Source organism: Festucalex cinctus, chromosome 2 (assembly GCF_051991245.1).
Source record: "Festucalex cinctus isolate MCC-2025b chromosome 2, RoL_Fcin_1.0, whole genome shotgun sequence".
Lineage (NCBI taxonomy): Eukaryota > Metazoa > Chordata > Actinopteri > Syngnathiformes > Syngnathidae > Festucalex > Festucalex cinctus.
The window spans coordinates 30714400-30736090 of NC_135412.1; the positions used below are offsets into that span (position 1 = coordinate 30714400).

General features: G+C 37.0%; 3 protein-coding genes across 9 annotated transcripts in view; 1 reads left to right on the forward strand and 2 right to left on the reverse strand.

Annotated features, from left to right (window-relative positions):
* Positions 1 to 7548, reverse strand: part of LOC144014523 (sodium channel protein type 2 subunit alpha-like) — a 36138-nt gene extending 28590 nt beyond the window's left edge. For both annotated transcript variants that reach the window (XM_077514493.1, XM_077514494.1), the window contains exons 1-5: positions 7140 to 7548; positions 4448 to 4764; positions 1914 to 2032; positions 1458 to 1547; positions 846 to 974 (exon numbers count right to left, since the gene is read on the reverse strand). In XM_077514493.1, the coding sequence (XP_077370619.1) occupies positions 846 to 974; positions 1458 to 1547; positions 1914 to 2032; positions 4448 to 4714 (605 nt within the window). In that variant the 5' untranslated portion in view covers positions 4715 to 4764; positions 7140 to 7548. The remainder of the gene's footprint in view (positions 1 to 845; positions 975 to 1457; positions 1548 to 1913; positions 2033 to 4447; positions 4765 to 7139) is intronic.
* A 2168-nt stretch (positions 7549 to 9716) lies between these two features.
* Positions 9717 to 15108, forward strand: LOC144015089 (cordon-bleu protein-like 1). 6 transcript variants are annotated; one of them, XM_077515409.1, is made up of 6 exons: positions 9722 to 9817; positions 11362 to 11439; positions 13496 to 13772; positions 14136 to 14245; positions 14427 to 14567; positions 14639 to 15108. In XM_077515409.1, exons 2-6 carry the CDS (start codon positions 11389 to 11391, stop codon positions 14732 to 14734), a joined length of 675 nt encoding a protein of 224 aa, XP_077371535.1. In that variant the 5' UTR covers positions 9722 to 9817; positions 11362 to 11388; the 3' UTR covers positions 14735 to 15108. The 6 variants fall into 6 exon arrangements, with proteins under 6 accessions (XP_077371537.1, XP_077371535.1, XP_077371536.1 ...); XM_077515410.1 differs by having other exon boundaries at positions 14476 to 14567; XM_077515406.1 differs by having other exon boundaries at positions 14382 to 14567; positions 14639 to 15107.
* Positions 15042 to 21682, reverse strand: LOC144015088 (rho guanine nucleotide exchange factor 6). Its single transcript, XM_077515405.1, has 11 exons — positions 21053 to 21682; positions 18680 to 18797; positions 18131 to 18277; positions 17928 to 18014; positions 17753 to 17840; positions 17219 to 17355; positions 16987 to 17133; positions 16732 to 16818; positions 15605 to 15680; positions 15451 to 15527; positions 15042 to 15328 (listed from the first exon to the last, which is right to left on the reverse strand). Exons 1-11 carry the CDS (start codon positions 21148 to 21150, stop codon positions 15209 to 15211), a joined length of 1182 nt encoding a protein of 393 aa, XP_077371531.1. The 5' UTR covers positions 21151 to 21682; the 3' UTR covers positions 15042 to 15208.
* Between the last annotated feature and the right edge of the window lie 9 nt (positions 21683 to 21691).

The window sequence follows — 21691 nt, forward strand, 5'->3', positions numbered from 1 at the left end:
TTGTTTTTACAATTTCTGCAATTAAAAAATTTACACCAGGAAATAAATTTTAATATTTTAAATATTGAGGAAGAAATTTATTGGTTAGGATTTACTTTACCAATTCTCATCTTTTTCCCTATTAGTGCACGTTTATGTTTTCTCTCCCTATTTGTTTGTATAATATGTGAGACTTGTACACTAAATGTTCATGTGTGGATAAAAAGTTGGGATTTTTAGAATTCTCTCTGAACCTAAACTCATATAGGGTGGTAGGATATACTGTATATAGGTTGTGATCATGTAAATTAGGACATCTAAAGATGACATATGGGCATGAGTTCCATAAAGTACAACAATATCATGAAGATCATCCTCCTTTCTTACACTCAGTAAAAGTTCAAAATCAGAGCGGGTTGTTGTTATAAGTTAAGGGGCACAAGTCACTTAAAAAAAAATCTAAGATAAAGCAAATGTGTGTTTCTGTAAAAGGTATTAATTTATGGGACAATTATGAAAGAGAATTGAAAATGTGTGAATTACTCGCTGTGTTCAAAAAGAGGTTTAAAAGGGTTAGAAAAATATCAACAAATCAGTAATAAACATGAGTATTAACTTGTTTTGTTTGTTTTATGTTTTGTTTTTATTTCTGATATATTATTGAAAATGAATACCCTACTACTGCATTAACATAATATGAGTAATATGCAATAGGACAAGATCATTTTTTTTCCTCATCCCTTTGAGCCTGCAAACTGTGTTGAACGATGACACTTATTGATGATCAGTTTTTATTTTTATATCTTGTCATGTTTATATGTTTAATAAATCATTCAATCAATGTGTAAATATGCCAAAATACTTACGCCATGAGGATCACGCTAAAGTCTAGCCAGTTCCAAGGGTCGCGCAGAAAAGTGAACTTCCCCACGCAGAAGCCTCTGGCCAGGATCTTTATGAGGGACTCAAAAGTGTAAATCCCTGTGAACGTGTATCTGGCAAATAAGGAACAATGACAAATAGTGTATTAAAAACAGATCGCAGGACCTATGCTTAACATTGGTGTTGTTACTAAGCTTTTGTTACCATGGCGATCGGAGGTAAGAGCTAGAGGATAAGGCGAGGGTTATGACTAGAGAAGAGTGTTTAATAAAAAGTGAGCACTTATAAAGACAGCAAAAGCTTCAAATATATTTTCACTTGTTGAAGTAGCATTTCACCAAGCTGCTGCATCCAACTTGTCAATTAATGAGCAAGTAAGCACAGGCAGTAAACACTGCAACTCTATTTTGCTTTTGACTTTGGCATGATACTGTTTCTGTATAGTCCGGCAGCCGGACTCTTTCATAGCACAATGCTAACTTTGAAGTTGTGACTCAAAATTGAGATGTGAATTCCAGGAAATAAAAGATCATATTATTTTTTTTTGTGTACAACAGAGAAGCAATGACTCAGTTGAAAAGAGCGAAGGGACTTACTCTACATTCTTGGCCCATTCCGGTGGGTTACTTAGCGTCATGAAAGTACAATTGGTTAGGATGGTGAACATGATCAACATGCTGAACATCGTTGAAACACAAAAGTCAAGGAACACAATGGAAAATTGATGTTTACATGCACAGTTAAACTTAAAAAAATAAAATAAAAAATAAATAAATAAAAATCCAACCCATAATCACAGTTTCCATATCTGCACGTTTCTTGAATTCAAGCTCGACCACATCAGATTTATGATTTCCCTCAAAGTGTTGGTTGTAACTGTGAAACTGTATCCTCTAGTCTCTATCACTTGCATTTAAGTTCACAGTTGCTGTAAAACGCTTGAGTCATTCACAACACGTTGTTTTGGCATTCAGAACATGGAAATCTCATTTTGTCTGATAAACACTTCAATTTACGTGAAGCTCTGTCAATAGCCCACTTTGAAAGGATATGAGTGGACTAAAACTCTAATAGCAATCCTCCTAAGCGGGTTGAAGGGACTTAAGATGTACAAGGCAGGAGTGGCGTTGAAGCGGAAGATTGCCTTCCCACGATTCAATACTATGAATGTCTGAAAAGGAGAGAAAAGTTCGTGACATTGAAATATGTACATCATTAATAATGCAGATGTGCATGTAATCGGGCAAAAGTAGTCTGAGGGCCTGATTTACTTTCAATTTGTGCATTCACACAAACAGAAGCTGATTGTGCATGTTCTGGGAGGCAGGCATATGCAAATAAATTGATTTATCAAGCACAATGTGATTTGGAAAACATGCAATGATTTGCAAAGGCTACTTGAAAGGAGGAGCGGAGAACAGATCTTTTCTACCTGTGTAAACATTTTTAAAATGCCATGGGAAAAAAAAGACATTTGGCATCCCACTGACCTCTGGTAGGCTGAAATTGATGTCAAAGTGCCTTTGGGCTCACATTGTGAACATCACGTAACCAAACCCAGAAAACAGTGAGTGAGTTACCATCAGAATACCGTAGTTAGGCTAGTGGGGCACAGTTCCCCTTAATGATATCTAGGAATGACATTTCACATTATCAAACTGCTCGGGAAAGGCGGGACATCCTGTACAATACTTTGAGCTAACACATTGTTTTGACCAATCACCGCCACAGATGAAAATGTCCTCTTTGTTCTCGTCCAAGGGGGGGAAATGTACGAATATCTTACCAGCTAGGAATACATGAAGCGGCTCTCGCTGTTCAACATTTGACAAGGAAATGGTAAGTAATTCTGCAAGAACAGAATTAATTCTAGCATCCATGTTGGGTTTGTTTGTTAGCCCCGGCGTCGGTGCTGGCTTCCTGGTTTTGTCACAACTGCATGTCCCGCGCCCAAACACAACGTGGTTCTCTGATTGGTCTGAACCACCAGTGGTGGATCGGTGGAAAGACCAATCGGGTATATGCCACGGAAGAGGCAGGACGTGATTTTGCACATCAGTTTGTTTCCGGTCCGGGTTGCGAACACGCAACCGAGGGGCACAAAGTCGGAAGCGCAAGTATTTTTGACGCAGCCCACACGTCGCAAACCGAACCGGAGACAAACTGATGTGCAAAATCACGTCCCGCCTCTTTCGTGGCATATACCCCATACCAGTACGAGTACTCAACTTTTGAGTAGTCGCCGATACGATACCAAGCACTGATATTGCTTATACTTTTGATATATAAATTACCCCCCCCCCCCCCCCCCCAAAAAAAGAGATAATTTTAAAGTAAGACCAATACATGTACTGCATATCCCAGTACAGTGTTCCCTCACTTTTCTCGGGTGATATGGTCCACACCCGCCCACGATAGGTGAATTTCTGCGAAGTAGAGGTCATTTAATTTAACACACACATACACAAATATTTGTCATTAAAAAAAAAAGGTTTACTAATTGTTTGGATGGATAATTACTAATTTTATTTCTATTTAAAGGAAAAGTATTATCGCTAAACGTACTTGCAGTTTCCACCGGCGTACTTCCTGTTTGCGAGCTAAACAACATGGAGAAGTATGGAAATGCAATCCACTGCCATCCATGTTGAATTATCAAGCAGGAATGTGTTGTTTTGTTTTATTGTACTTTATGCACATGTACATATTAATGCTTATTTTCATCAAAATGTTGTTCTAAACAATTCAATGCATTTTCCTTTGCAATGGCGCCACAGTGTATGTAACGATGACTTATGTTATGGACCCAAATCAAAACCAGTGATATTGTGAATCCGCAACAAGTAAACCGCATAGTAACGAGGGACCACTGTACAATATTTTCCTTATTGATGACGAATGAAATTAATGGCAATTTTCGATTCTTCTAATTTCAGTTCCTTATCATAAAACGGCCACTAGAGGGCAGCCAATACCGGTATCGGCTGTCTTCACGACTACTGATCCCTTCAAATAAGGCTGGGTATCAGTTCGACATTGATATCTGGTATCAGTACTCTCCATCGCTACTCTGATTAAAGGTGTATTCAAGGATCTTTTGTCTCTCCTTCTTCCGGGTGGATCATCTTAACAATTGGTTCTCGTTGGTTCTTGATCCTGTCAATCAATCTGCCGTAACGACCTCGCTTGTTCTTAGCTGAGCATGTGCACCCGCCCCTGGCCCCAAGATCCTTGGATAAACCTTTAATATTCCCAAATTTTCACAGCACTTTTTGAGATCTAAGTAAATCAGGCCCTAAGTTGCCTATTCCATTTGGGATTTTTTTTAATTTTTTTTTAATGAGTAAACAAATCAAACAAACTTCATGGACACAGACATGAATAGGAATTCAACGCGTTGCATTGTATCACTAAAAATTCATATACAAACATGCAAACAAGTCTAAAATCAATAAGCTAAAAACAATAAAATACTCTTTACTCTTTCACTTTGTTTCACAAAATGCAAACTACAGTATATCCATCGTCCATTCCCTCAAAAAGTAAATGGCTGGTGATATCATTTTTGTGATCGGTACAAACAGACCTTCTGATTGCTGTAATAGCTGTCCAAATCCTCCAGAGGAGTGGACACCAAACCTGGAGGGATGTCCCCATAGATGAAAGGAAGTGATTTTCCTGCCTCCAAGTCACTGTTGGGCTTGGGCCCATTTTCATCGTCGCAGTCGCTGCGCCGATCTGCCCGCGGTCTCCGGGCCGCCTCTTCGGCGATGCACCTTTCAATGGCAGCCAGAGACTCCGGGACAAAGGGGCGGAAGCTGTCAGGACCAGGCGGTACCAGCAACTGGGCCATTTTGTCATCCTGCTCCTTTAAGTCGAGAGTGGCTCAGTTGGATTAGGGAGCTGCAGCACAAAAGGAAAACAAACGTTATTTAGTTCATATGAAAGTGATTTCACACATGCTGTCTGTTTCTTCCCAAGAATTAAATTACTACAGATTTACTGCTAATAACATATCGTTGTTGTATGTTGTCCGACAGTGGTGCATTTAGTGACAAGCAATTAAATAAATGTTATTGCACTGCATGGCAAAAGGTACCATTAACCTGTATAACCACCGGTTGCCATTCATACAACAGAATATTTGCTTTGTGTTCATTTAAACAGTCTCATATTTCACACTATGTAATTCTGTGAGTAAATTCAGATATTTCAGTCAACAGCATCTATTTTTTTGGTGTAATTTTTTTTGGGGCATTTGTTGACATTTTTCTAATGTGAAATATATGTGCCCCTTTTGTGAAAGATTCAGAGGATATTGTCTAGTTCCTTGAGGTCAACCTATTTGTAAAATTATCAAGATTGTGATTTTTGACGATTGTTTTCTGAGTCTCCTGGTTAGTGGTAGAGCCGCGCCATATATACTGCCCACAATAATACTATTATAGTTGACGATATAGCAAATATAGTAATAGCATCATGTGAACATGATGAGCTCAAACAGGTTAGTCCAAAAACAACCATCACATAAAAGAAAGAAAATGACCAGGCACACACACACAAAACCAACAATGTCAGTCGAGTAAATGAACCAAATCCAATGAAATTAACATTTTTAACCAAGTCAGGTTCCAGTAGACGCTGAAAAAGGCAGGCAAGGCTCTTTCTGGGCTTGACACAAGAGAAAACAATGTGATAAACATACTTTAGATCAGTATTTGCAATGGTTGAATTTACCATCTGATTGACACACAACTACTGCTCATTGTACTCAACATACACTGAATGCTCGGCTATATTAAGATGAAGAATTGTTTGCAAAAAAATGAGCAGATCTATCAGGCTCAAAATTGTAATAGTCTTCAACACACTGTAAAGCAGCATCCATTCCAGTGTTTTCAAAATCAAATCATCTGTAAATGATTTTTAATGTGGTGTTTAGTTCAAAACCAGATGTAAGCGTTGGATCATATGTTGGTGTATTTAGGGTTTAAACTATTAATATAAGGAATTATCAGCATATTATCCACATCAGGTCTCCACATAAGTGAGGGTTCATTAAACCCAATTAATTTTGACCCAGTCAAGCATTCCCAACTGAACAACAAAAATAAACAAAATGTTTCTTATGTTAATGTTTTTATTGTATTATTGTTTTAACTCTTTTTATTTTTTAAATTTATTTAAAACACTATGTGTATGCACTATTACTAGTGAAGTGTTCTATAATAAAGTTGAGTTGATTTTACGTTTTCAAATGAACACTTCCACAACGTTCATAGGAAATCACAATGTCCCATCATGTGAACTATTTTTAGAACTGGACCTCTGCATGTTTTACCTGCACTTATGGCACTATAAATGACCCCTAGCATGTACTTTATCGACATCATTCTTATGCCCTCTTTCTCATATGTAACCTCTTCCTAACCAAGCCATAAAACCAATTGAGGCTTTGAAGCCAACAATTAGTGGAAAACACAGTGGTCCTAATCCAGGCCCGGAAACCACATGGGTGTACGTCGTTCAACGCAGTGAAATGATGAAATAGCTACCGCTGAGTTGTGTTCCAAACCATTAATAAAATTGAATAAACACAAAACCACTGCATGAACAATTAAGAGCGGCACATATGACAATTCAACGGGCATGATTTGTAAACGCTCTTGCGAATGAACCTCTGAAAGGATCTGGGCGTGTCCTTGCCAGATGTGTCTATTTGCTCACAATCCATCTCTAAAAGGGAGCGGCCACTTGTCTAAAAATAGACAAATACCTTTTATTATAAATAATAAATAAATCATTCCCTATAGTTCAATAAAATATGTCCCGACGCTTTGTCAGGCTTGACATAATGGTGTCTGACAGGCTAATATAGGAAGCGATGTTATTTTTCGTCCATTTTGTGTTCGTCAATGATCCAATATTATATTTACACTTCGTCAAGTGGAGACAAAATGAATGAGTCATATGCATTCATTATAGCGAACCGTGCTTTGAAAGTGATTTTTATTTGTTTGACTTGGGGACTCACGCGCATAATTGTCAAACAGACAACAGGTTGAATGTAGATTTTACGAGATTAATGCTGTTTAATGGCATCCGAATTGAATCTCTGAAAGGCTTCAATTTTAAATGACTACCTTAGTTGCTGGCATCCATAATTTCGGATTAATCTGTTTTTTATTTAATCTGGGCACTTTAAAGCGACGTTTTCTAGTGTTTTACTTTACAAGTCGAAGGTGTCACAAGTCAAGGAGAAGATGACAGATACTCACCATCATTACTACAACGTTCCGCAGGTGGCCCTTAAGGTAAAATCCCATCGCATATTTCGCTTTTTCTTAAAACCGGATTGATGGACAGCACAAATACGACAAATTATCCAACACATTTCGAAATCCTATCCCCAAAAAAAGAGTCGAATGCCTGTGAGCACACGTTAAGTGTCTTGTAAGCCCCTCGATCAATTTTGCTCTCTTCCAGTCGGTTCCGCTTCAGCACAATGGACGTGCAATGGTGGCATCAGACGAACCCTTCGAGGACGTCAACAACCCCCGCCAGCAGGACAAGTCGTCCACCTGCTGTCAGATGGAAGAAAAACACGTACCCACGGCCATTTAAACTATATTTTCCCTTATCATTTTTAATTCATCGCATTTATTGAAGACTATTTTCATTTGATGATGGAGTCATGCAGTGTATAATTACGGAGATCATTAAAAAAAAAGAAGATGTAAAGTATCCTTGGTTTTGCCTTAGGAAATGTTGCCACCTGTTGGCTAGCTCCTCATATTACGTCATGGAGATGCTGTGGAAATGTACTTCGCATTTTCACAAGTTCACTTGTAGTGTTCAGCACATCCATCAGAAATGGCAAACGCCTATTCAATTTATGTTCTTAAGAGTAATCTACAGACTCTGAAATACATAAGTTGTTACAACCCACCAGGAGTCATATATTCTTGTAACTGTTAGAGAGAGAGAAGCCAGAAGTGTCCGCTACAGGTGTAAATTAAATGAAAATAAAATTGTTTAAATAAAAAAATAAATTCATCAATTTTAAATTTGCTTGATGCTTTTTTTTTTGTCAGCGCTGTGTTGTGCATTTTGTCACAGCGTTTCATTTGAAAATGACGTTAGCTGCAAACAATTTGTCTTGTTTTGTTTTGTTTTTGTTTTTGTTTTAAATACAATACATTCGTTGTATAGATTAGCCATGTATTTCCAAAAACTTGCAATTCTCTACTATACACCAATTTCCATAAAGCAAACTCACCCTGATTAAAATATTTCAAAATAATTTGTGTTCAAATGCCATGTGTAAACAAAGCCACAGAGCAGAATTACAAATATTTACTGCAGAAAAAATGATTAGAAAAGATCAAGAAGTGGAAAGAAAGAATATAAGACAGGATCACTATTGGAGTTTTGAATTCCAGGTCCTGACATCGAGATCAAATTGCCTCCACTGCGTTTCACAGATGAACTTGGAAGTTTGGGATCAAAAGCCCATCCTTCTCTGTATCTAAAAACATGACCCTTGCCATGTCTTTGACCAATGTTAATAACTTTTTCCCATAGACAATGCAATAGGACATATCTGGGCAACACAAAACATAAGACACATGTTCCAGTATTTTGTTTTTATCACAAGAAAAATGAGTGGGTTTAAGCAAAAGGCTATACCACTAAGTTGTGTGTCAGAGCCCGATGAAAACACCTGCGGAATATTTGATCTTATCTCATCTATTCATTTTAAAACTTTTTTATTTTTTAAAATGGTAATTACTTTTGCACTTTTGTACATGCTCACAATTAATGATGTCTGCTATGTACAGTAAAATGTACGGAAGTAATTGGCAGCAAGCTGTGACATAGCTGCATTATTCATGAGAAGCAGTGTAATAAATTTGGTTTCTTCCGGCCTCTGAACTCTTCTGCTTAAAGGAAGAACCTTTCCAACCAAATTTGAATACATACAAAGATAAAATAAGTAAAATTTGCTGTCATTTAGCATTCTTTTAACAGTTACTTAACTATAGGCTGTCCACTTTTTGACAGAGGAAATTGTGGTTTAAAGATCCAATTGTCAGGTAGGGCCTATGTGGCTCTTTTTGGACTTTCACAAGATGGCTCAAGAAGATGAGGTTAAATGGTCAGTTGTCACCACTTTCAGTCTGCAAACTGCATCTTGTCCAACTGAATACAATTTTAATTGATTTTTTTTCTTCATTGGCCAACATTTTTTCGTATTTGAATTACTTTTGACACAACAAGATTTCTAAGGACTAATTGCTACATGTAATCGTCACGTCAGACCCAATTTTGAAGTGATCGTCCATATTTCTATGTCAGAGAAAGGACTCTATTTTCCAACAACTTGCAAAGAATATTTCACTTTAGATGACCAAGGTAACTGAATTGTAAGGTCAAATATCAACATTGCTTATTTTCAACTGGGCATACATAAATACTTTTGCGACAACTCTCATTCACATCGCACAATCCACAAATGTTTGCATTTTCGCTGGAACCAACCATAGCTATTCGCTTCACCTATTCAAATATTTTTATGCTCTTTCTGTAACACTCTAAAATGCTACACGAATGCGCCACACCCTGACTAGTAAGAAAATAGATAAGAAAGGGTTCAAGGTTAGGTAATTATAATAATGTCTTTAAAAAAAAAAAAAAAAAGGAGGAAAAAAAGCAATAATCATTTGTGCCTGACAATAACAGAATGGAGAGATTTTCTGAATGGATTCCATAAACACTTAGTCTTGTCACATGGAAAGAGTGCTCAGACATGCAAAAGAGAGAGGTGTGGTTTAGGATTTATGGATGGTAAATAGGGATTACCCAAGACACAACCCTTGTGCTTGCCGATCTTGCTCATCTCATCCTATACACATGGATACCTTTCTAGAAAAATGAGAATGACCCATTGATACAGGTAAAATGCACGTCTCTAAATATGTACTTTTCCTTAATGTAGGAATTCTAAATGGACAGACATTCATTTTAAGGCACTAATCCTCCTTTGAAGAAAGTCTAATCTGATTTGGAACTGAGACTTGCTGTACTGCTAAACCAGCATGTTTGAATGAACTTTCTATATTCACTTCCATATGCATTCAGTTAACATTCAGTTAATTAATTACATGTACCGGAAGATCTCATTACTACGAGACAAGAATTTCTTAGTTTGTTTTGGCTTGCTCCAATAGAATAAATTTCAAATTTATGCAGGTATTAAATTGTACTCTTTATGTTAATATTTGTTGTATAAATTAGATTGTTTGATAATTCACCGAATTAGAATATCTTTAATTTCTCACATGCCGAAAGTTTAATTGAATGGTTTCAACAGTTCCTAAATAATACCAAAATTGTATGAGTTGTTGTTGTTGTTGTTGTTTTTTAACGTAGCATAAGATGAACGAAGATCACCTTACAGAAAAGACTTTTTAGCTGAATTAATTGTATCAGTTTGTAATTTCTCTGATAATACCTGTCCTAGTCAATATACTCAAGATGAAAAGCACACTCATCTTCCTTTTGATCTGAGAGACCTGTGGGATCTCATATCGACAAGGGTGCCTTTCCAAAATATGTCCAATCAACCGAGTTGACCACAGTGCACTCCAATTAAGCTGCAGGAACCTCCCAAGAATGATCAGTGGAAACACCAGAGCTCAATTTTGTGCTTCATCCCAAATTCTGTCAATACTTAGGTACATGTAGTTCAATTTCTTTGTTTTTTTTTAATTTTAATACATTTATAAACCACTGTTATGCAGTGTATTGAGGGGAAAATATGAACGTATTCTATTTTGGAATAAGCCTATAACACACGAAAATGTGAAGTGGAAAAAGTGAGGCGCAGTAGATATACTGTATATGTAGATATACTTTCCAGATGCATTGTAACCCAGAACTTAAAAAAACAAACAAACAAACAAACAAACAAACAAACAAACAAACAAACAAACAAACAAACAAACAAACAAACAAACAAACAAACAAAAACAAATGTTGTTTGCCTGCAAAGAGACGTGAAGGTTTTTCCAATGCAAGGTGTACTTTGATCAGATTTATCCATTAGTTGTAATTAGAAAGTTTACCCAAATACTTTTCATTTTCCAAGCGGTATCTATTAGTGTAGGCTGGGAATATTGATTTGGGAAGTCAATTGTTTATAAATCACAACAGAGTAGGCACAGATTTGGAGAAAGTGGTATCCTGCAGTGGGAGATGGAGGCAAGTTTCTCTGTGACAATTGTCAGAAGTGCACCACAGGTATACATGGCCTCAACCTTGAAGTTACTTTGGTTCAAGATCATTAAAACATACAGCATTTTATGATTATTGACCTAGATAGATGATAACGTTCTTGATACCCCCTAATCTTTATTATTTATTTAAATTTTTTTGCCACATTTGGTGATTTAACAAATACAATTTTTTATTTATTTATTTATTTATTTATTTTTTCAGTATAGGCTACCAGTGATGGACTAACTAATGAAACCTGAAGGGATGGAGGACAAAATCAAGAGGCCTTATGTCCCTGAGGTGAACATTTTGTTTTAATACTATTCTGTTAATGAGTACAACAATAGTTTAATACAGGGGTGTCCAAACTTTTTCATTTGAGGGCCACATACAGAAAATCAGAAGGACGCAAGGGCCACATAATGTTATGGAAAGAAATTGTGTTTAGTCCTAAAAATTGTACCAATAATTTATTTGTGCTTTTGCATATTTAGAAAAATATTACAGTATATAAACCAATTTATTTGTAATATGGCAGTAGGGTTATTATTGTTTTGGAATTTTTCATTTTAGTTAGTTTTTATTAGTTTAGTTCTTTCAAAAATGCTTAGTTTTAGTTTAGTTTGTTAGTTTCAGTATTAGTATTAGTTTTTGTTGTTGTTTTTTAAAATATGTATTACGCAATATTTACAAAACACCATGGGAGCGTCATCTGAAGGAGCTTTTCTATTGGCTGCTGCTCGATGACGTCACTTCTGTGTGACTTCCAAACGTCATTATTCCGGTTTATATCAAAATAACTCAATAACTAACTAAAAATCACATTTGAAATCATCCCCAAAGGCTTATGCATTAAATTAATTACCAAAGACTAAAACAAAGGACATGTTTGTTATAATTATAGTTAGTTTTAGTTAGTTTTGTAAACCTAAAATGTAGTTTCAGTTAGTTTTCGTTTTTTAAAAAGCATTTTTGTTTTCAATTTATTTCGGTAACAATATTGTTTTTGAATTTTAGTTTTATTTATTTTTTTCATTACTTTTAGTTAACTAAATTAACCTTTAATGGCACCTGTTTTTGGATACCCTCCCTTCTTACTTTGACCATCTCCAAACATTTTGGTTTTGTTTATTTTATTTGAACTGAGTCAAATGGCATTTTTAGCAATTGTCACGGGACACTGAAAAATGGGCGGCGCCCCGCAAATGGCCCCCGGGCCGTAGTTTGCACACCACTGGTTTAGTAGGGCGAAAAAAACAGTCAATAGTATCACTGGACCTCATTTGCTAACAAATGCATAGAAATGCACAGGTTGAGCAAGAATCACTATCAGATTCAGGACACGTGTGTACTGGCCAATATTCTTCTCATCACTGTGTTTATGTTACTGAATCAGGATGATTTAATAAGCACAAATTTCTGCATATGCACTGTGAATGTGGCCGGTTGTCATTTGTGTGTTATCCTCCAATATTTTGATCTTATTGCCAGTATCCAAAGACAGGTGCCATTAAAGGTTAATTTAGTTAACTAAAAGTAATGAAAAAAAAAAAACTAAAACTAAAATTCAAAAACAATATTGTTACCGAAATAAATTGAAAACAAAAATGCTAACTCATTCACTGCCAGTCATTATAGAAAATTTTTACATTTCCAATACTCACGTGATATTCCATTCAATAATTATATATAAACCGAATCTACCAAATAACAGAATAGACTCCCTACTTTTTGTCCCGTCCCGTTCTTTTATAATTGACAGCAGAAAAATGTAGGTTTGCCAAAATACAGCCATTTCTCCCATGGACTCTGAAACTGTGTTTATTTCCTATAAAATGGGGCAATGATGTCATCTACCGGTGGTTGGGCATCAGTAAAGTTGTTTCCAAGTTTGATATTTACAGTGGAGCATGCTCAGATTCGCCCCCATTTAGCACCGCTCTAAAAAATACAATTGACAAGTATACTTGTCAAAGGCAGTGAATGAGTTTTAAAAAACGAAAACTAACTGAAACTACATTTTAGGTTTACAAAACTAACTAACACTAACTATAATTATAGCAAACATGTCCTTTGTTTTAGTCTTTGGTAATTAATTTAATGCATGAGCCTTTGGAGATTATTTCAAATGTGATTTTTAGTAGATTTATTTTGCTATAAACCGGAATAATGACGTTTGAAAGTATGTCACACAGAAGTGACGTCATCTAGCAGCAGTCAATAGAAAAGCTCCTTCAAAGACTTTTACCAAGTTTTTGCCATGGAACAGTCACAGTGCAGTCCACTAATTTTATGAAGAAGAGGAGATTAAAGTGTAGATCAGATTTCTCATCCTTTTACCAAATGTGCTTTGCAGGCCACTGTACGTCTGTTGATCAATTATAATAAGTCCCAGAAGACTGTGCTGAGAGTGAATCCCCAGTTGCCACTCGAGATGCTGCTTCCGTTGGTGTGCAACAAGTGCGAGATGAGAGTTGAAACAACCGTCCTTCTCAGGGACTTTCAGTCCAAAGAGTCACTGGACATTGCCAAGACTTTGAATGAGCATGGAACGTTAAGGGAGGTGTTTGCTTGGGACACAGCTAACAACGATCCCTTGGTCAATCATGATCAACCCCGTCCGCATGAAATAGGTAAGCCAGAACAGAGTTCTAAAGTTTGATTCTAAAGCACTTCTTTCATTCATTTTTCCTTCTTTGTGCAGTTGGTATGTTTGCACATAAATTACTTGTGTTTTCACGATTCAAGACTCGGTCACAATTAGTTTATATGTATTGCAATTTATGAACTTTGAAAGTTTGATAGAAATATGAAGATGTTTGTTAAAGTTCTTAGTCATCCAGTCATTGAATTGAGGCAAATGGATTTGTTCTTTTTTGCTGATGTTGTTTCACCTTTCAGAAACTTGACCACGAAATTTTGTGAACGTGAGGTTACTATCTAAATTCATCTAAATCTAAACAGCTTCCACTTTTTATTGTTTTGTGTGTCAATAGCCAATCGGAGTACAGTACATCATAATGATCCATCCACAGGAAAAAGGAAACAGAAGGAGAAAATAATCTTTCTCAGCTTGTACCGAAGACTGAAGAAAAAGGCTGAAATAGTATGTTTATGATTTGTGTGCATTATGACACAGATACAGTAAATCCCTTGTGTTTATGCAAAATATGCTGACATTTTATTATGTGGATGCTGAGTAACACATTGAGCATTGAGGAAATATTTATATTTCTCTCTAGAAAGAAGGTATAGTGAGTTCTTTTCCTGGTCTTCTCAAACAAAAGTCTGCTGATGCAAACAAGCAGGACGTTTCATATTCAAACACCTTGCCAGGACTTACGCGCCAAAAGAGGCGAGCTCCGCTTCCCCCCTTGGGTGCATCCCAGAGTGTTCCGAACAACCTCAGCAATCTCAGATGCTCACAGGTCTGTTGCAGGCTGGTGTCAACATACCAAGAAATTCCAGGTCTTCCGGTTAAAGCATTGTTTTTCTGCAGAGATCCACTGCATCAGACTTTCGGAGATCTAAGAGGAAGGCCCCACTCCCTCCCTGTGGGAATGAGCTGCTGGAGGTGCAATCAGACATACAGTAACTGCTGAACAGAGACAAGAAAATCAAGACTGTGGGTTGTTTTAGAGCTTAGCGATAAACTTGAGGGCCACACTGTGGCCCTGGACAATTTTTTCCACTTCTTTTCCACTTGCTGCAGAAAAGGAAGATGACCCTTGCAAAAAAACAAACAAACAAACAAACCTGAGCTTCCCCTATTTAACAGTTTTGTTTTGTTTTTGTAATTGAAACATTACAATAATTTGATCACATACATTTGACTGAATGGAACTATAAGATGTATTGTGTCCTAAAGCAATAAATTGCATAGAAAACATAACTCCAATGAATACATTTCAAACACTTTATTGTGTAACAAAAGCAATAAACAAAACTTGGTTGACAAAACATCATTCTTCCAAACAATTGCCCTCTTTTTGTGACACATCCATCTGTACACAATATTTATACACGTTCTATTTGAGCTACACACAGTCAAAGCAAAACTATTATGCATTCAACTGCGTCCATTGATATGATATTGGTCAGTTGTGATCGCCTCCTTGCGGCCCCTGTGCAGCTTTGGCTTGTGTGCTGGTGCAGCGGGACTCACAGCCGTGTGTGCGCTTTTGTCGGGCTACAGTAGAAGGAAAAATTGGGGTTTTACAAAAGTAAAATACACAGTATTGACTTTTCTGTGCAAAACTTGAAATGGAGATGAACACTTCCAGAATTGAGACAACACACAATCAGTCCCACCTGCTGTAAATGCGAGATCCAGTTTTGATAATCTTCCAGGCAGGTACACGAGACCTGCAGAGGTTCCACCAGCTCTCCTGAAGTATGCCAATCATATCATGAACACAGTACATGCAGCTTGTGCATTTAACAAACTGTCGTTAAGTTTACACACCTCGCAGCTCAAACTCAAGTCGACCGGGCAGAGCTGATTTTTCTGTAGCGTTGACACCTTGACGGGGCAGCCTACCCTTTTTTTTTTTAAATGAGGAAAACAGTAAATCTTAATATGATAAATACTATTACAGCTGCACTAAAAAAATTTCAACAACTATTTATAACTTATCTACAGAGGTTGCAAACTCACATTATTTTATTGTATTGAACATTTAAACACTTTGAGAGCATCTTCTCCGGAAGGGGTGTAACGAGAATGACAATATCATGATATCACGATATTGAAATTGTCACAATATTAAAAACAGCGCATCTGTTTTAAAGATAAGGTTGTATTACATGTGTGCAGTTCTAGCACCCTCTGGTGGTTAGTTTAGTATTGCAGTTTAATTTTAATTAGGAATGTTTTGGCCACTGCGGCAGTTATCACTCATATAAATCAGTCATATCAGCCAATATTTTTATAGCACATCTGTTAAAAAGATGAGGTTGTATTACATTTGTGCAGTTCTAGCACCCTCTGGTGGTTAGTTTATTATTGTAGTTTAATTTTCATTAGGAATGTTTTGGCTACTGTGGCAGTTATCACTCCTATAAATCAGTCATAACAGCCAATATTTTTCACATCTCATTAAAAATACATTAAAAAAAATACCTTTGGCCCACTTCAGCCGAACGCAACATTGTGAACTATAGACCACAGTACTTTGTGCCGCTGAGCCAATGGGAGCACATGACAATGACATGGTCAAGTCTATTTCTCCGTCACTGCTGTTATCATGTACGAAAACAATATTTTATTCTTTTTCAAATATGATTTTTGTTGCTGTTGTTGTTGTTTACAATATTGTGAGTTTTTATACAATATCGAGAGCTTTATGTCGCACACCTCCCCACAATATTGTGATAATTATCGTATTGTGAGGTTCTTATCGTGATGTGTGGATATCGTTACATCCCTACTACTTACATGTGTTCTCCTCTTCTACTCTTATTTTTAATTGCTTAACCTTGCAGTGGTCTCACTGTTTTCCAGAGCTTTACATCATTCATTCCCCGAACTGCTTATTAGTGCTATACAAAATATAATGGATGAAACAACACGATGGAATCAGCTTTCGTTACCTGGTATGTGATATTGAGTTGCTTGTTGTCCACTGACAGCAACAAGATGTCTTGAGGGAAGAGAATCATCAGTCTTTCCTGGAGACCCTGCAAAAACAAGCCCAACCTATAGAAAATATTGCTTTCCACAAAGCTACATCAAGTCATACTTGATACATTAAATACAATGAAGTTCCATCATTAAAGTCTGGATTACCACTGTATTGCTGTTGATCAGCCGTTTGTCCTCACATTGTAGCCAAATAACGACGATACCTGTCTGTGTGTGTTGATGATATGGACAACTGAGATGTATCCTGGTGGGCCCATGTGTTGTATAGGCGAACCCTCCCACTCCCATATAGGAGCATGCATCAAATATTTCTTCAGCTCTTCTCTTTTCCAGTGCTCATCACAAGGTAGCTACAGACACAACAAACAAAGAATTCCGGGACTACGTCATCATTTGCAGACATTTAAAGTGAGATGGTAACTAGTAAGTCATTACTAGATAGGAGAGAGCACAGTGGGAAGGACTGATTGGTTGAGTCATAGATTTATATCGCCTGTCTTCAATGTGCTTCATCCATGTCTGTAACTCTGCAGCGTTGGGACACATGAAGATCTTGGGGTCCACCATTGAACCTGTACAACACAAGGAATAGGAGGCTATAGATTCATTTATTATTTTATTTTGTGAACCACTACATTATTTATAGTACCATCTACAATTTAATAGAACGTTTGACCAAGTCCTGTACCAATTATCAAGCTTTTTAAATTAATTTAATTTAGGCTTGATTTAATTTTATGTACTACCATTAATTTTACTAAGTTGTTAATAACATTTAGCTTTTGAGGTAGTGTTTAAGTTAAGCTAGCATGTTGTGAAGCTTGTGCAGCTTCCACATTTAACTAGCTGGTGTTTTTTTTTTTTTTTTTTAATCCAAGTTAGCATAAGAGTTGTTGAACAAAAGTCTTCCAACATTGACCAGAACAAGAAAGAAATAATGAATTGGACTGGATAATGTTGCATACTTACTGCTGATCTCAAACATGTGAGGTGACTGACAGACGTCACTCTCCATTGGGATGACCTTAAAGGAAAGACCAGAAAGTGGAAGCATGCCCTGTTAAAAAAACAAACAAACGAACAAACACTTTGGTTAGTCACTTTATTGCAACATATGAAAGGACAAATAAGAATACTACAGTACCTCGTAAATGAAGTCTTGCTGTGTGTGATCCAGGGAGAGGAGCAGCAGGTGGAAAGAGAATAAAACCAGGAAATGCTCACGGGTTTCCTGTGTAGAAAAATGAAGGTAATGAAAGCAAACAAAATTATTAAATGCATTATCATGGTTAACAGTCTTGAGTGTGCAGTATGACAATGAGCCTGTGTAGTCTCATCTGGTCTGACCTGAGGATATTTGCTGTGGAGGCACATGAGAGAGGAGTGGATGATCTCGCCATACATGTGAGCAGGTTGACCCTCCCAGCCTTTGATTGGCTGCTGGGAGAAGATCCTCTGGTGAAGCTCTGCTCTGCTCTTGCCCCACAGCACCCCCTACACACACAAACACGGAATCACACAAATCTTTTGGATCTCGGTTATGGCCTTACTGTCTTCTTGAGTGGAGGAATAATGGTCACCAGGCTATATTTGGAATCATATTCTTTTACTTTTGTATTACTTTGTCTTTAATGAAAACTTTATATTTACAAAAAAATGTGGTGCTATATTACTCAAGGGATCCTTCCATCAATTCATAGTCCAAGAATGACTTTTTCACTTCCTGTAAACTTTGAATCACAAGGAAGATGGTCAGAGAGAGTCATTAACCACCATGGAAAACAAGACAATGTGTTTGGAACCTGGAACCTCTTGTGGAAGTCATCTTAAATAACAGCAGTCATGTGAGCTGTAAAAAGTCATTGTCACCACCAACACTCACGCATGCAGACGTACAGTATGAGTGGGACGTTGCTCCACTTGTGGCACTGACGTGTAGCGCGATGGCGGCTGCTTGTCGTCTCTGCTGCTCCTCACTGACAGTTGAAGTCTGCTCTCGCCCAAACTCCACACCCTAACAACACAACAGCATTCACACCTGTGAACACGCACACACTGTGTGGCCTATAGTGTGGCTGTGATTGTGTAGTTATATCTCAGTTTGGGGGGGGACTGTCATGAGCCTCCTGCCGGCAGACATAAGCAGATTATAAACGACCAGACACACATACTAAAACATACACCTTCTACCCTTTTGAAATGTTAAACTGTGCCCCAATTCTGCATCAAAACATGAATCTGAATGTCAGCTCAATGACACATTAAGGCAGCTCTCTTGAGTTTGATGATGAACTCATTTCTTGATGAGGCCATATTAACTCAGTCATAGAGCGAAATGTCAAATGCTTAATTAATCCTGCCTTTATCCAGATCCAACTTGAATTTCAATTCTCAGGCTCCTGCCGCTCCCCTCGATAAAGTCAAGTTGAAATCAGTAGTTAACAATCCTGCTAACAAACAAGAAAACTTGTAAAATGACATCAAAAACACTTTACAATCCTCGGTGGAGGAAACAAATTGTTGATTGAGGTGCCTAAAACAACAAACATGCACTCTTTGCCTTACTCATTATTATTATTATTATTATTTTTTATTATTATTATTATTAATAATAATAATAATAATAATAATAATAATAATAATAATAATAATAATATTATTAATTTCACAAAAGTGAGCACACCCTTCATATTTCTGCAGATATATTTTTTCATTTAAGGAAAAAAATGACACTTTGACATAATGAAAAGTAGTCAGTGTACAGCTAATAATAACAGTTTATGGATCGTTCCCTCAGAATATCTCAAAATACCGCCTTTAACAACCACTGGCAACAAAAGTGAGTACACCCCTAACTGAAAATGTCAAATTTAAACACTTTCTCCCCAGTGTCATGTGACTATTTTGTGTTCCAAGGTTTCAGGTGTAAATAATAGGGTGTGTTAAATTTGGTCTTATTAATTCGTTATTTTGTGAGATACTGTGTTATTATTATTATTATTATTATTATTATTATTATTATTATTATTATTATTATTATTAATTATTATTATTAGTGACACATTCAGTATTACAAAAAAAACCGTAACATTCAACATTTGAGAAAATATTTATTTATTTATTTATTTATTTATTTATTCTAATCACTATTTTTGGTCATGAAATACAGTATAATAGCAAGAAGATACACTAAATAAAGTAAATTACATAAATAAAGTATTACATGTTAAATGATCATTTTCATTCACTAGCCCACTCTTAGGTACACATGGAATGTTTTCGTCACAATGCAAACCTGACAGTGTTAATCAACATCACATTTTATGAAATAATTTCAATATGTTATTGTTTATAGCAGTAGTAGTCACAATAAATGTCACAAATCAGACAATTTAGTACGTTTTTATTTAACCTATAAGTATTATTAAGGATACAGAACTTAATGTTGTGGCCTATCATTGTATTTCAATTGTATTTGTTTGATACGCTTTTAGTCGTTTTATAATTGTGATCAAATGTCTGCATTGAAACTACACGCACGCACACACACAAGCACCCACACACTCCCCACACGCACGCACGCACACACGGACACCGACTGATGGCCACAGTTGTAGATTAGCCTCTTGTAGTCTTCTTGTAAATCTTCTTGTCTTTTGGATTTGTCCCGTCAGTGTCAGTATTGTATTAGCGCCATCCACGCTTCGGCCATTGTATTGCTCTAATCTCCTAATCACATGAGTGCTGCATCACTGAGCTCCCAAGTTTATGTTGTGTAAATACGAGACAATTAGTTTGCGTTGCACTGAGGGCTGCAATATGGATTGGAGCTGTTGGCCTTCACATACTTGGAATGATACTTTACGCCGGAGGTTTCCAAATCTAACATTCAAAGTTGTTTAGAACTAAAATTAAGTAGTAGTAGTAAATGTTTTCTCCTAAATTCATGGGAGTGCGGTATAGCATTTTAATAAATAAATAAACAAATAAATAAATAAATACATAAATAAATAATGAAATGGGCCCTTGCCCGCATCTTTCAACCCTTCTATGTTACCCCTCAATGAAAAGTGTGGAGAACCCTGATTGAGATGCTCTAACAATCTATCAACTCCACTTACCACTTGTACATCAGTTGACATAAGATGTTATAGAGAACAAAGGCAAAGAAAACCGCAAAGGTACGTGCTCACTTCCCCCTCCACAATGTAACAGCCCAACTCCGTTTGTCTACTGCACCTAACATTTCTTTAAGTGCATATAGCTTACCCTAAATGGTCTCCAGAGAGTTCCAGGAGTTCAATCTCATCAGGACCCACCTCGTCCACACCTGTGTGCCTCTGGGTCACACTGCAACATCCCATCATGGACAAGCTTTTCTCCTCCGTTCTTGCCCTCAGCCTGTCAGATCCTCCACGACACTGTGAGCAGCATCTCCCCACTGCGTGTTTGCCACACTCCAATCAGGCACAAACACACAAAATGGGCCTAAAAGAGGATATTGGGTAGAGGAGAAGGGGAGGAGGGGGAGCTGCTAATCTCTAGTTCCCCCTTTTTTTTCCACCAGCACATACTCCGTTTCCACCCAGCCGGGCACATCAAAGCTGAAGAGGAATTGAAGAATGAAGAAGAAGAAAAAAAACGGTTGAAGTACAGTGCGGTTGTTTGTTCCTTCCTGTCAGCTGCCTCACACTTTTGGTTTTGTCTCTGACACGAGCGCCTGTCTCGAAAAAGAAACTTCTGGTGCAGTCAACCTGGCCTGCGTATTGTTGTGCTACTTCCCATTCTGATTTCCAAATGGGATTATTGCAAGATGAGTCAGCAAGCGAGCGGAGATGGTTAGAATTGCAGCAACATTGTGGACGCAACCATTCATGTTGTCTGCATCGCATCAGTACGGTAATACAG

What these genes read in the sequence shown, in the direction of transcription:
- LOC144015089 (XM_077515406.1), top strand. Translation starts at nt 11,389, where the DNA reads ATGAAACCTGAAGGGATGGAGGACAAAATCAAGAGGCCTTATGTCCCT. An exon ending in ACCCCGTCCGCATGAAATAG is followed by an intron (nt 13,773 to 14,135) that starts GTAAGCCAGAAC and finishes GTGTGTCAATAG; the next exon opens with CCAATCGGAGTACAGTACAT. An exon ending in GCAATCTCAGATGCTCACAG is followed by an intron (nt 14,568 to 14,638) that starts GTCTGTTGCAGG and finishes GTTTTTCTGCAG; the next exon opens with AGATCCACTGCATCAGACTT.
- LOC144015088 (XM_077515405.1), bottom strand. Translation starts at nt 21,150, where the DNA reads ATGATGGGATGTTGCAGTGTGACCCAGAGGCACACAGGTGTGGACGAG. An exon ending in CTCTCTGGAGACCATTTAGG is followed by an intron (nt 18,798 to 21,052) that starts GTAAGCTATATG and finishes TTGTGTTGTTAG; the next exon opens with GGTGTGGAGTTTGGGCGAGA. An exon ending in GGATCTCGCATTTACAGCAG is followed by an intron (nt 15,329 to 15,450) that starts GTGGGACTGATT and finishes CTTCTACTGTAG; the next exon opens with CCCGACAAAAGCGCACACAC.